Source organism: Rutilus rutilus, assembly GCF_951802725.1.
Source record: "Rutilus rutilus genome assembly, chromosome: 11".
Classification (NCBI taxonomy): Eukaryota; Metazoa; Chordata; class Actinopteri; order Cypriniformes; family Leuciscidae; genus Rutilus; species Rutilus rutilus.
In genome coordinates, this window is record NC_140216.1 from 12,468,101 (window position 1) to 12,482,992 (window position 14,892).

General features: G+C 39.2%; 2 protein-coding genes across 7 annotated transcripts; one reads left to right on the forward strand and one right to left on the reverse strand.

Annotated features, from left to right (window-relative positions):
• The first annotated feature begins 110 nt into the window (after positions 1 to 110).
• Positions 111 to 8,601, forward strand: LOC311299613 (uncharacterized protein). Of its 6 annotated transcripts, none has more exons than XM_084423293.1 (6): positions 148 to 261; positions 351 to 439; positions 1,043 to 1,268; positions 1,913 to 2,104; positions 4,686 to 4,877; positions 5,894 to 8,601. In XM_084423293.1, the coding sequence occupies exons 3-6, from the start codon at positions 1,059 to 1,061 to the stop codon at positions 6,911 to 6,913; spliced, it is 1,614 nt and encodes a 537-aa protein (XP_084279419.1). In that variant the 5' UTR covers positions 148 to 261; positions 351 to 439; positions 1,043 to 1,058; the 3' UTR covers positions 6,914 to 8,601. The 6 variants fall into 6 exon arrangements, with proteins under 6 accessions (XP_084279418.1, XP_084279421.1, XP_084279419.1 ...); XM_084423291.1 differs by having other exon boundaries at positions 152 to 261; positions 1,910 to 2,104; XM_084423292.1 differs by having other exon boundaries at positions 111 to 439.
• A 1,201-nt stretch (positions 8,602 to 9,802) lies between these two features.
• On the reverse strand, positions 9,803 to 14,799 carry nelfe (negative elongation factor complex member E). The gene is made up of 11 exons (XM_084423821.1): positions 14,714 to 14,799; positions 14,468 to 14,552; positions 13,504 to 13,573; positions 13,276 to 13,421; positions 13,113 to 13,187; positions 12,500 to 12,537; positions 12,102 to 12,400; positions 11,793 to 11,937; positions 11,019 to 11,073; positions 10,185 to 10,287; positions 9,803 to 10,087 (listed from the first exon to the last, which is right to left on the reverse strand). The coding sequence occupies exons 2-11, from the start codon at positions 14,540 to 14,542 to the stop codon at positions 10,014 to 10,016; spliced, it is 1,080 nt and encodes a 359-aa protein (XP_084279947.1). The 5' UTR covers positions 14,543 to 14,552; positions 14,714 to 14,799; the 3' UTR covers positions 9,803 to 10,013.
• Between the last annotated feature and the right edge of the window lie 93 nt (positions 14,800 to 14,892).

A 14,892-nucleotide genomic window follows, 5' to 3' on the forward strand; every position in this document is an offset into this window, starting at 1 on the left:
AACAATGTTTTTTAAGCTCATGCGCATGCACGATGTAGTAGTAAACAAACGCGCGGTCGGCTCTTGAACACATCCGCCATATTAAGCGTTAAGTCACCAAGGTCGTGTCTGTTGTCTACGTGGGCTTTTATTTTGAAAATTGTCTTTAGGGTTCGAAATTTCCTGTTTAGTTTTCTGACTTCATTTCAGTGTGCGAATTTTAGCTGTTACAATTTTAGCTGTTTTTAAAACACACGGAGCAAAATAGAAAATATATAGTAGGTATGACCGAACTTAGACACATAAAAACAACAGACTTTTGTAAACGAGTTCAGTTTGAGTGTTTTAGTTTGATGTTTTCGCTATTCCAGTGATGTGGATGAAGCTGGATTGATCACCATACACCATAAATGTGTTTGTGTTCTGTATTATTGATTTCTTCTCAATAAATCACTGTCAAGTAAGTTCATGTTATTTATCAGATTAGTTTGTAGTGTAGTGAAGAATTGTGTTAGACAGTCTGTCTGAACAAAAGACGATACACTGTGTTAGCTACTTTAGAACAATGTAATAAACATGCAATAACAATAATCAATTGTGCTGCTGCTTTGTACTAAATATGAATGAATGACGTTATGAGAATATTTATGGACATGTTGTTTCTGATGCGTTTTTTTATGTTAAATTAAATATTTAATTGTAACTTAACTTCAGTGTCACAAAAAAATTTAAATAACATACTGAGTAATATTAATTATCTACATGTACTTACTATAGAGTTAAGGCTAATGTTTGGTTTAGGGTTAGTGACTTGTAATTATGCATAATTTACTGTTAATACTATAGTAAGAACATGTAGTAACTATGTCACCTTAAAATAAAGTGTTACCAAAATAACAGAATTATTCAGAAAGCTTTTTACTGTTTGATGGAAATCCCTTAGTTAATTTATTAGCAGCAACAGGATACCTTGCTAATTCATTTATAAGTGTGGGCATTTGTTTTGTTTGTATTTATATATAATACTGCATATAAAGTAAATGTGTGTGTGTTTTCCCTTTAGCTTCCTGTAGAAAAACATGAATGTGGATGTGGTGAGTTTCCGTTTGCCCGGGCATGGAGACAACACCCTGAGTAACATGAACTCCCTGCGGGCACAGCAGCACTTCTGTGACGTCACCATCGTGGCGGGAGGCAGGCGCATGTTCAGGGGTCATAAGGTCGTGCTGGCTGCTTGCTCTGCATTTCTCAGGGACCAGTTTCTCCTGAACCCCTCATCAGAGCTACAGGTGAACAGCTTCTCATACAATCAGAATGACCAAGTTAGAGGTTCATCAGAAGCGAACCATTTGACCTTTCTTCTGTATCATTAGTGTTGCTTTGGTCCATTTGACTTTTTATCTAGTGGATCTAATAAATGTGTGTGCTACCAGTTAGTGTACAATTATTTTGATGCCATTCTTTCCATCCATCCGTCCAAGGACACTTCTAATTTCTGAATATAACAGCAAAATTGGCTTAATCAGTGGCATGACATGAAACGTTTGAAATCAATCTATATATGGCATCAATCTCATTTCTGTTTGGCATTGCTTGTGATGCAGAATTTACACACCTTTAAAGTTGGCATGAAATGAAAATTCACCCTATCTATTTTCTAAATGCACTCGATTTTCCAAGGAAACAACAGACTTCTTACTGGTGATGTGTGCTGACATTTTTCAAGCATTTAGTCCAATTAAACCCATCCCTTTCTTACAATCGACTGCAAGCTCACATTTAGATCTGCCTCCATTCATACAACAAACAATAAATAGAACCAGGTCCCTGCCTTACATTTTTTTCCATTCCATTCGGATCACTATATGGAAGAAAAGATCTGTCGCTACGCTTCTTTGCAATTCTATCAACTAATGCTCTCTCTGTTCAGCAGGTGTCGATGTTGCACAGCTCAACGGTAGTATGTGAACTCCTCCAGTCCTGTTACACAGGGATGCTGCAGTTCAGTGCCAGAGAAATTGTGAACTACCTGACCGCAGCCAGCTACCTGCAGATGGAGCATGTGGTGGAGAAATGCAGAGGAGCCCTGAGCCAGTACATGCAGCCCCGGAGTCGCAGCCCAGTTGTGAGTATTCCAAACTCAAACACTATTACAGACCTTGTTTCCTCTTAATGAAATAGTTCATCCAGAAATAAAAATCCTGTCTTGGAGACATTTACATAGAAGACACTTTTATGCAATGCAATGTACAATAGAGGAACGTAAACAATTAGTCACAGAGCCAACAATATTTAAAGTATACAATCCCAGGTTTATTAGCAAGCTAGATTAGGAAACAGGATAGAGCAGGGGAGAAATGCAGAGAAGATAATAAAACTAAGATCATTTTGTGTGTGTGTGTAAGGCCCCGTTTAGACCTGGTATTAAGAAGCGTTTTCATCAATCCGATCACAAGTGGATGATGCTAAATACAGGTGTAAACGGGGTCTAAAAAGTTTTGATCTTGTCTACTTTCGACCGCTTCCAGTGGTAGTCGAAAATGCATTCAAACGGATTGCTATCATGGTGTAGACGGTGATTGTGTCGTATGAAGACTTTTGTGCTTACTTTCTGCCTACTGACCTAGCATTATGGGAAGCGCGCTAGCCAAACAGGATTTAATCTTTGTCGGCTGAAGTTTGGTTTGAAGACGAAAAACGTACCAAGCACAATGTTCTCTCACCATTTCTAACACGCACTCACCGCATTCGCAGTGGTCTTGCGGCTTTTAGAGCAGAAACAGAAGCTGCTGCTCTCCGTATGATTTTCAGTCGTCTCTTTTCGCGTTCATATGTAATTGCTGCAGCTTATTTTGTCCATTAGATCAAAAGATAAAAGCCCCCCCTCCCCTCGAACAAATCAGGACAGAAGTGGTCGAAAGTGGACAAAATAGAAGGATTAAAACACCAGGTGTAAACGGGAATGTATCTCCCTCGTCCACTTGTGATCCGATCGACCAAACCGCATCTTAATGGTTAAATGCTTGTAGAAGAGGTGTCTTCAGCTGTTTCTGGAAAGTTGTGATGTTCTCAGTTGCTCGGGTGGAGGTTTGCAGCTCATTCCACCAGAGAGGATCAGAGAGAGTGAAGGTTTTGGAGAGTGACTTTGTGCCTTGTTGTCAGGAAACAAGAAGGCGCCACTCATTCAGTGACCGTAACTGGCGGGTGGGAGCACACACTTGCAAGAGTGAATTGAGGTAGGAAGGTGTTGTCCCAGTGGCAGTCCTGAAAGCCAGCACCAAAACCTTAAATTTGATTCTGGCCACAACTGGGAGCCAGTGCAGTGAGATCAGGAGGGGTGTGACGTGGGTCCTCTTTGGCTGACGTTTTGTCACATTCTGGATCATCTGCTGAGGCACTCTAAGCTCTAACTGACAAAATGCTTCTCAAAATCTCTGCAAAAGACCAGAGGCTGTCATGCTATAAAAAGGACTAGTAAAAGGGGTTCATACGAATAGAGATTTGTTATCCAAGTCTTAGTTTTGTGTAAGAAACTGACTGAAATTTAAGATGTTAGTATTTGACAATAGTGGCTTTCACACCTGGTAGTTATAGGAACTCAGTTATAGGAACTAGCCACCAGGGCAGTCCTCCAATGACTAAATGTTCCCCTAGGTCCATTTTCCTGGTTGCATTCGCACCGGCAGTAGGAACTCTGAAGTGCCGTAAGCCAGCCGACAGTGACGTCATTTAAGCGTGGCATTCAAGGTCAACAACTGGAGAATGGAGGACAGCGTGATCTGAGCTGGGATTTTGCTGTGTGCTGTGGGCTTTGTGATATCGGAGATGGAATGTAGATGTATAAGTTATGTGATTGAAAAGGAAAAAGGAGGGCTAAAAGACTAAATATCCTTCGACAACTTACAGTGCTACATTTCTTTGTGAAAAAAACACAATGCCGCAGACAAAGGCGACAGGTAAATGCTATCTATCGCTGTTTTCTATGTTCGTGTAGTTAGTTTGTGATGGAAGTATATGTTGTAAACTGTGAGTTTATACAGCTTTTTTTTTAAATAGTGTGTGCCGGTATTTCGTATGGCCAACATCACTGTTAGTTACTATTGTGCTGGGTAGGAGCTAAAAATTCGTTCCCAGTTCCTGCTCTGCAAACACGCCAAAAAGCTGGTCCTTCCGCCAATATTACTGGAACTATAATACTCATCCGGTGCAAAAGCTTCAACTACTGTCTGCAGTTAACTGAAACCATACAACTGAATAAATACAACAAACAATAAAACTGAAATGACCACTTTTATACTTTTTGTTTTTGTTGGAGCTTGACAGCCCATGGTGATTGTTTGATTCAATAAAAAAAGGCAACTGCTAAAGATGTTTGCAATGACATGAGGGAATGACATGAGGGTCGACATGAGAGTAAATGATAACACAATTGGACTGGCACGAGGGTCGACATGAGAGTAAATGATAACACAATTGGACTGGCACGAGGGTCGACATGAGAGTAAATGATAACATAATTGGAATGACACGAGGGTCGACATGAGAGTAAATGATAACAGAATTTTTCTTTTTGGCTGAACTATCTATATAAAAACTTATTGTAATGCAAAAACACAGTGCAACATTGCAATTCTTTCTCACTCCCTCCCTCCATTTCCACTTTGTTCTTGTTCATTCATTGTCTATTACTCTTACGATCTATTTAGACTGTGAAATCAGAAGACCCTCAGTCTATGCCAGTGATTGTCAGTGGAAGTACCCATTCACTGGGATCTATTTCATCTCCTTCTGATACTGCATCGCTGCACCCGCACAGTTCAGGAAAGGAGCTCCAGGCTGCTGATGCTGAACTCTCCAACATCCCTCTCAAAGATGACAGTGATTTGACCATACACCATGTAAATATCTGTTGGATTTGATTCAGAAGCTAATAGATTAAATCAAATGCATGTGTTTGCATTTTAGGATTTTAAGATGTAGATTTGATGTCGTCTTAATCTCAAAGGCAAATGCAGAGGGACCGTTCACACTGACAGCCCTATTACTAGAATTTGTCAAGTATTGATATTGGTGGTTGTAGTAGTCGTCCCTGTTGATGGATAGTCGAATATGAAACATGTTTCCATGATTTTGTCCCTGAAAAATGCCATGCTTTCCGTTAACATTTTTGAGCAAAAAAGAGTTTTGGAATTCTTCAGAGTTTTTAATTAATAGCAAAAAAGGAGCATATCTGGTTGAGTTGCGAACACGCTCGAAGCGGTTAACTAATCACAACACACTAGTCCAGCCAACCAATCAGAGCACATTGTTCTTTTCTTATGGAGGGGCTTCATAGAGATTCATAGCTTCACAGGGAACTAAACATAGCGTTACTGATAGACTTGGAAGAGAGGTACTTTAATAACGTAAAATATGTGAAAAATAATGTTTTTTGAACATTTATGTATAAAAACTAGTAGACATTCTAGTGGACCCCAAAAAACAAAACCAAGACTTTAAGGGCATAATATGTCCCCTTTAAATAGAGACACTATTAAAACCACATATTGCTAGAGTTTTGAGAAAAGAAAGGATCTGACATTTGTATAATGGCCTTCTGGAAAACTTAATGGCTAAATAAAAAACACATTAAAATTACTGCAATGTTCCTTAATTTTACATCGCCAGCAAAATCATGACAAATTGTGTATGTTCACAAAAAAGCCCAGCCATATGTGGTAGACACTTAACTGCTCAGTTGCATATATTTGCATAAAGACCCACTGCAACAGATACGTCACATCAAATTGCTAAAATGAATTACTTTTGGTTGTTACATTGCTGCATATTGCTGTCAGTTTGAACTTCCCTAATCAAGATCAGCTCTTATTTTGGATCTAACAAGTTCGACTAATTTATGTTTTCACCATGACAGATTAGAGGATCAGATGGATCTGTCCACTTCGAGGGAGAGGACGGGCATGAAAGTGACATCTTTCAGGTGCACATCAATGATGAACATCAAGACCCAGAGAAGTCTCCCGGTGCTGGGGAGGAAGACAGAGAAGCTGTTGTTGTATTAGACGACCACTGTCAGCTGGACACAGGCATGGATGAGCCCAGTATGGAGGGGCGAGCCAAAGGTAACGGCCTCCGAGGGCCGGGCCGCGTGTGGAAACGACGCAACGGAGAGCACAGGGGAGGCAGAGGAAGAGGCTTTAAACACAGAAAGCGGTACACCTTCAAGGACCGCAAGCTCTTGGGTAACTATCAGGAAGCTTGGCGCTTTCCAACCCCAGATGAGATTATGGGTAGTTTTGGAGCGGACTTTGGGGCCAATTACCTGTCCAATCAACATCTTGCCGACGGTACCCTCCGCGTTGACTACAGGGCTGGAGAGGGACAAGGAGAAGAGATCGGTTCCGATGGAGCTCCTGCACACTTCGGTGTGGAAGCTTCCAGCGGGGAAGAAGCAATGGGAGTCGGGGCGCCTTCAAATGAGCGTGGAGCTGCTGACGAGTCCGTGGCAGTGGTGGGATCCACGTCTTGCGTAACAGGACCAGTAGTGTGTGAGCATTGCGGATTAGCGTTTTCCTCAACACAGGATTTAGCCATGCATTCCCTGTCGTCACACAGGCTATATGTGTGTCCATGCTGTGGGAAGCACTTCAGCCACTCCAGTAACCTCAACCGCCACATGATCGTCCACCGCGGCTCTTCAAAGCTCCACTGCTGCCCCCTGTGCCACAAGACCTTCACTCAGAAGTCAACACTGTGCGACCACATGAACCTGCACAGCGGGGAGCGCCCGCACGTGTGCGCATACTGCCACGTCAGCTTTGCCCACAAGCCTGCTCTACGCCGCCACCTGAAGGAGCAACACGGAAGGACCACAGCCCAAAACTACCTGGAGATGCAGCGAAACAATGAGGGCAGTGTTGGGGGAGGAGTTTAGATCACATTTTATCATCGGTAGTGTGGGCTGTTACAATGAAATCAAAATTAACCTTGTTTTTTTTTCTTAATACACGTTTGTAGGCTTATTGTGCATAATTTATCAGTGCACATTAGAAAAGAAATGTTTGTCTTCGTAATCAGTATATAATAACTTTATGGTTGCTTCAAAATTATTTCGAATCGTCATTGTGCAGGCCAAACACTGCCAAAGCATTTGCTCTTTAGCCTGGAGAAACTGAATGATAGTGCCCTTGTTAAGACCAATTGACACTGCACCGACATGCACTGACCAAGGGCAACAGACACTTCTCTGGGTTTTGCCGTTGTTGGCACTGGTCGACACTTGTTTTCGCATGTTCAATTGGCATTTGTCGGGTAGCAGAATGTCTGAGAAGGGACGTACTGTCATCTGGGGATTGCTTGTGTTGGTCGCCGTCTGTCAGTGCGGTGTGAATTGGCCTTTATATTCACTTATAGGGACGGTTTACCCAAAAATGAAATTCTACAATTTCCTTATGTCAGGCGTCTCCAACCTTATTTCATTTGAGTGCTACTTTTTAAAAATTAAAGTGGCTGAGAGCTACTCATGTTATTCAACACTTAAATCTCTTAACGAATGTATCATAACTCTCAAATTAACAATAACCCATGAAAATAGTGTTTTTTGTTGTTGTTTTTTTCTTAGCTTGAACGCTGTCTTTACTCATCCCGAACAAGCCTTGTAGCCATATGAGCGTGATGATGCTGATTGAAACTTCAATGTCCCGATAAGGTTTTTTCTCTTCTGTTGGTTTTTATTCTTTTATATTGTAATTACATCTGCATGTTCATAAATAAATAAATAATCTCATGGCTGATATGTCAAATACTTTGTCAAAATACCTCATATGCATTGGAGGGGGGTGGGACACTATTAGTTCAGTCTGATTGGATGAAAAGGTCTTGGCGAGCTACCTTAAAGGGATAGTTCACCCATAAATGAAAATTCTGTCATCATTTACTCATCCTCAAGTTGTAACCAAACAGTTGATGGGCCCCATTGACTTCCATAGTATGGAGGAAAAAAAATACTATGAAAGTCAACGGGGCCCATCAACTGTTTGGTTACCCAATTTTTTTCAAAATATCTTCTTTTGTGTTCAGCAGAAGAAAGAAATTCATACAGGTTTGGAACAACTTGAGGGTGAGCAAATGATGACAGAATTTTTTGGGTGAACTATACCTTTAAATCAGGCCATGAGTGACGTGTTGGAGACCCCTGCCTTATGTTGTTCTAAACCTCAATGACTTTTTTGAAGTGTCCTGGTGTTTTTTTATTTGTGTCCAAATAATGTTTGAACCTCAACACTCTTGTCTTTTGTAATATTGACAGAATTTCCATTTTTGGGTGAACTATCTGTTTATACCACATAAGAGCTCAAATACTTCGGTTTTCTGTTTCTCTTTATAGGTTAAAGGTAATTTACTACAAGTGAGCAGACAATAAAGGACACCAAGGGAAGGTCTAGCATACCTATTGCTTGTAAGAGTGATAAACATGTTTAATACAAACAAAATGTTCATGAATTAGTACTGTGCGTGATAAGGAAAGTAAGAAAACGTGTTTGTTATTTTTGCTGTAGTGCAATTTTAGTGTCTATGTCGCCAATTCTATGAAAGCCTTATTAAAAAGCTTTTGTTCCAACAGTTTTTTTCTTGCTGTGAATTCATTTTACATTGCCGGTCACCTTAAAGGCGAAGTGTGTAATTTCATTATTTACTCGCCCTCATTACATTACAAACTTATGACTTTCATCTGCGGAATACAAAAAACAAACAGCTTTGGTCACTATTGACTTCCATTGAATGGACAAAAAAAAAAAAAAAAACACGAGATATTTCTCAAAATACCTTATGTGCCACAGAATAAAATTAGTCATATAGGTTTGGAATGACATGAGGGTCAGTACATGATAACAGATGTTTTCCAGTATATCCAGTCACCACCATTGGTTTCCTCAGCTTCCTAGAGGCTGCTGTCCAACATTTGAAAGCTATATTCCAGTTCACAACCTGCTCTTCCTATCTGGGTTCTTCCAACAATCTCTTGATATTTCAGCCTTAAAACCGCCTGGTTCACAATCTCTTCCGCTTTCAAAGCATGCCCGGTTCTGATGCAAGCCTGGCCACCTCTTACTGACTGATCTGATGATTTCTGCAGCTCCAGATGTGACTTCTCCTGTTTGTATCCCAAAGTGATAACAGCTGTTATACATTTCTTCTAGACAGTGCTACGTCTGAAAGACAACGTGCTTCTGTACCTTTTCTGGAATACTGTCCCCCTCCACATTGAATGATATCCGGTCATTTCTCACTCCTTTATGAATAGAAAGGCCATGTTTTTGTCAGTTTGTATATGCAGCTGTCTAATACTTGTAACACCATTCATATAGCTGCGTAACGCTGGCAATCTCACCATATCTTGTCACAACTGAGATCATTTCAGACATTGCCGTAAACAGGATGGGAGAGATGAAACAACCTATTGCTATTCCCTTTTCCAGTTCCTTCCAACTAGTTGTGAAATGCTAAACAGGGTTTATATAACAGTGCATGCCTCTGTATTTGTATTGTTTCCCTTTAGGCAAAACCAGAGCACTGCAATGTCTGAACCAGAGCTCATTTCATCAATAGCATCTAATGTTGTGGATTGTTGAGGGGAGGAGCTTGTTCCACACAGCAGAGGACTGCTGTAAATCGGTTATTATTCATATACACAACTATCCATACAAAGCACAGATTAGCTTGATGTCACCTGAAAAGAAGCTTATAGTTTCTGCCTGTTAAACTGTTTCACTGAGGTAACGATTTGTTAGTTTGTCCAGATTGTAAAGTGTCACACCACATGTAGATGGTTTGATTGATTTATTGAACAACAACAACATAAACCATAACTGAGCTAAATGTCCAGAGACACTGAGCAGTAAACAAGCTCAAACATCATAATAATTACTTAAGAAAATTACAGAAAAGTAAGAAGAAAAACTAAATGTCTGCTTTAAGTAGACAATCTGATGCTGGACCTCTTTAGAAATGTATCATGTGCTAAACAACTGTTTTCAAAGGAAATCTTCGCTATAGACGACCTGGCTCCGTTTGTCTCTGTACGAGCCCTTGGCACTGTTCTGCACAGCTGTGAAGGATGGAGATAGAAAAGGAGAAATTGGTTAGTCAAGTGTGCAACACTCAGTCTCCTTGACAGTTTTTTCCTGTGAAATGTCCTTATTTACCAAGAGAGGCCCAGACAGATTTCCCTGTGGCGGCATCAAGCATGGGCTGCTTCCTGGCAATGCTGACTTTGATGTTGATGTCACCCACAGTAGTGCCATTCAGCTGAGAAGCAGAAAGAGTGGAAAAAGGGTTTCTTTCAGTGATTAAATAAAGATGTGTTAAATCCCAACACCTTTAAAGGGGTCATATCACAGAAAACAGGATTTTCCTCGTGCATTTGTAATACAGGAGTGTTGATGTACAATGTAGACAAGCTTGAATATACACAATACAAAGCTCCACAGTCCACACCAGACTATTTATGGATGCTAAGCTGCAAAACTTGACCATTAGAGCTTGCACGACTGTCCATAAAAGTAGTAGGCGAGAGCTCACAAGTAACTATCACTTGTGTGGTTGGCTTCGAATGTACCAGAACCATTCAAATTAATTTTCGGTAATTGAAATAAAGCTGAAATAGAAGTTGATATACTAAAATTATTAAAAATGAAATAAAACAAATTAAAAAACGATTAAAATATAAGGACACAATTTGGATAGACAAAATATTTTTTCTGCTATGGCCTTGTATACAGCAAATATAGAATCAACTTCAAGTATGGATTAACAAAACAAGGATGGATTATGACTAGTCCTTATTGACCCCATGCGAAGTGAACGACTACATGTGAATTAGCCTGTCATAACTGAGGTTATTTACATATGGAGGTCTTAAAAAGCAACAGCAGCAAAAACATGTTGAATTTAGGTTCAGAGAAGATGCATTGTAAATATAAAAATATGATGCTACAATAGTGTAAAAAGTGGCCCCATAAAGGGAATGGACCACTGACCTCTGCCACAGCCTGGTCTGCTGATTCCATCTTCTCAAAGGTCACAAAGGCACAACTGGTAAGAGACAGAGGAAAAAAATATATATATATTTTGGTTTCCCAGACATGTTTCAGACACACTACTGTTCAAAAGTTTTTTTTTAAAGAAATTATACTTTTGGCAAGGATACAATAAACTGATCAAAAGTGACAGTAAAGACGTTTATGAGGATACAAAAGCTTTCTATTTCAAATAAATGCCGTTTTGAACTCTATTTGTCACAAAAATCCTGAAAAGAATTTATCACTGTTTCCACAAAAATAATTAATAGGCACAGCTGTTTTCAACATAAATCAGCATATTTGAATAATTTCTGAATTATCATTTGACTGAAGACAGTAATGATGCTGAAAATTCAGCTTTGCCATCACAGAAATACATTACATTTGACTATATATTCAAATAGAAAACAGTTATTTTAAATTGTAATAATATTTTACAATATTACTGTATTTTTAAATGCAGCCGTTTAGCCTTATATTTAAATAAAATCCTACTGACCCCAAACTTTTGAATAGTAGTATTCTTATATATCCCTGGAAATCTACCATTACAAAAGATAAGACTTATAATTAAAACTTTCCTAGTGATGTCTAAAATTACAAAATATACTAGATCCCGGCTCAATTTATTCCTGTTTCAACCAAATCAATCCTATAAGCTTTTCTATAGACAATCAAGTGAGTAAGTTCCTCCCTTTCCAAATGTCCAAAAGGATCAGAAAACAATCGTACTTGCGTGGTGTGTCCATTGAAAGGTCGATGATGTTGCCATGCTGAGCAAAGGCTGAGCGCAAACTGTCTTCCACTAAACCTGTGCCGTATACATACACTGTGTTTCCTTTGCGCACCCCTCTGCGCTCTGGATAGGAGTCTGACCCTGAACAACATTACAGAAGATAATTAGACTTCCAGACTTTCAACAGAACAAAGCTTATTATCATTTAGTATTATAAAACGCATATCCATGAAATATAAATAAACATTGTGATACAGCAATATGAATGATTTAAAATCAACTTATTGTTTCACAGATTCACTTACGCCTGTAGGGTCCGTCCCGCTCTCGGTCTCGTTCTCTGTCTCGTTCTCTGTCCCTGTCGCGTTCTTTGTCCCTGTCTCTGTCCCTTTCTCTATCCCGGCTCCTGTCTCGTTCACTATCCCGTTCTCTCTCCCGGCCTCTTTCACGGTCTCTCTCTCTGTCCCGCTCTCTGTCTCTGTCTCGATCTTTCTCCCAGTCTACCTCTCTTTCCCGATCCCGCTCAGGATCTCGAATCAACATCCCTCCCTCATCATCACCACCACCACCACCACCACCACGAGATCGATCTCCAGGAACAAAACTGTGGGACAGAAAAAAAAAAACAGTCTAATATTCGACTGCAATACTGTTTTTCTATGACGGTTTATAGTATTCTTTACACTGAATCTGACAGTCTCACCTCTCATACAGGGATTTCCTGTGGGCTCGTTTAGCAGACTACAGCGAGAAGAAACAACATTATGTAAAGTCAAGTTTACTGACACATCAACCGGCCCAAAAAAAGTCACTATCTATGATTGGATCATTACTGCAGTGATTATTATATTTGAAGCATGTTATATGTTTGGCAACAGTTCTTTTAACTCTAACTGATGTAGTATGTAGCTTTTCATTTCTTAAACAACCATGTATGAAGACACATTATGGCCATATTCCAGGAAGACAATGTCAAGATTCATCAGGCTCAAATTGTGAAAGAATGGTTGGGAGAGAGCTTGAAGAATCATTTTCACACATGAATTGGCACCTCTGAGTCCAGACCCTACATTCATTGAAAGTCATGCTGGAGGAGACTTTACAGAGTGCACTGTCTGTCAATACAAGATCTTGTGGAAGTAACATCACAACATTTATTTCCATCAATTAGAGTTAGAACAACTGTTGCCACCACTTTATAAAAGCTGTAAGCCACATAAGGAAGTGTGTTACCGCTCTGCTTGATGCTGTGGCTAATAAATAACTGAAATGTACAGCTGTGAGTAGATCATTTCTACAGTGTAAAACAACATTACATCAGGAGGCTCTTCATCTGTAGAGATGCTCCTTTGAAATGGCAGGAATGCTGGGGCAGGACCTTTCTCTGGATCCTGGGAAACAAAGAAACTCCGTAATAGCTATGTATGACAAATAGAAAAATCATGATATCAATGAGGTAAAAAAAAAAAAGTCTCTTACTTTAAGTTTACCCTCAAGTGTTCTGGAGCGCTTGAAGCCTGAGTTCTTGTTCTCTGATTTGATGGCACTGATGGCTCCAGACTTGATCAGCATTTTCGCTTGCTCTGTTGCTGTCGCTGTGTCCACCACTGGCTGATCTGACAAAGCTTAACAGAGACAGCGAGAGAGAGATCATTTGTAGAGCACAGATTTCATCTGGAAGTTTCAGAGATCCACAGATTTACTTACTGCGCTTCAGTCCTGTCTGACTCGTCTGATTGGTGGAGCTCTGTTTCTTCAGAGCCATTAGGGCCTTTTTCTACATATAGTGAAATGAAGGCAAACAATACAACATGTAAAATGGATAGTTTATATATCACATACATGCATATATGAGTATTTTATGGAAGCCGATTTCCGCCACGTAAGAAAAAGAATCATGCTTTGGTAAAAGTCATCATTATAACATAAGTAATAAAAAATGGTGACATCCTAAGTCATAACTATGAGTCATAGTTATGACTTTTTATGTGATAACTTTGACTATGTCATAATTATGAATTAGTATGCCATAACACGTTTTTTTTTTCTTATATGGTGAAATTGGACTTCAATAGTATTTTGTCTTGCTCATTATTATATGAGCCATTTTGCTTTATTTTTCTTAAATAAAAATCACAAAGTGTATGTCATGGGTTGCTGTTCATCTGAGGTTGTATTTAACTAATTTAAATACCAGACTTCTTTTATATATATATATATGCCTTGATACGTAAAACCATAGAATTCAAAAGGGTGTACTTTCTTTTTCACATGACTATACACGGAGTACTAGTCAACATTTTAAGTGGATCAAAAAAGTTCATCAAAGTTGTCCAAATACAAGACCGGATATTGTTCAAAATCATAACTTTTATGAAAGGTTTTGAACCACTTAAAATGTTGACTACTGTATGAAACAACATTGAATCAACTGACTTGAGCTGAAAAATGACATGATTGTCTTCTGCAGAGCTGCTTTACAGCTGAAATTGCTTCATGGCTGATACATTTTGCAACATTAACACAACACTGTTTTTGTTTTTTACTGTGAATCTGCTTTGAAACAGTTTGTATTGTCTAAAACGCTATATAAATAAATGTGGTTTATTTTTAACCAAATTTTTGCCTACAGAAAATCCGTATATTGAGAACAGTAAGTATAGTTTTTCACCTTTTTCTTTAATTTGGCATATTTCTTCTGCAATGCTTCCTCCTCTTCTGTCAGTGAGTTGGGAAATATTGCCATTTCGATGGATCTCAAGAGAGAAAAACAACAGTTATATGTTACAACAGATGTCCTTTCCAGTCAATGCATCACCTTAACACGTTATCGATGTTTCCGTTACATTGGGCTTTTAACAGTTTTCATTAAAAAAAATGTAAGCTCCATAAAAGACGCTACTTTATATTTAATTACCGTGAATTCGAAGGATGAATTTATAAGAATGAACGTCTGCACAGTATTCCTTATACGGCGCGCAAATGTGACGTCATCTTCTATCTTCCGAGGATCCAGTCAAAACAAACAAAGAATGTCCATAACTATTTTTAATTTTACCCATTTTTAAATGCGTTAAAAACGCACATTTATTTTAG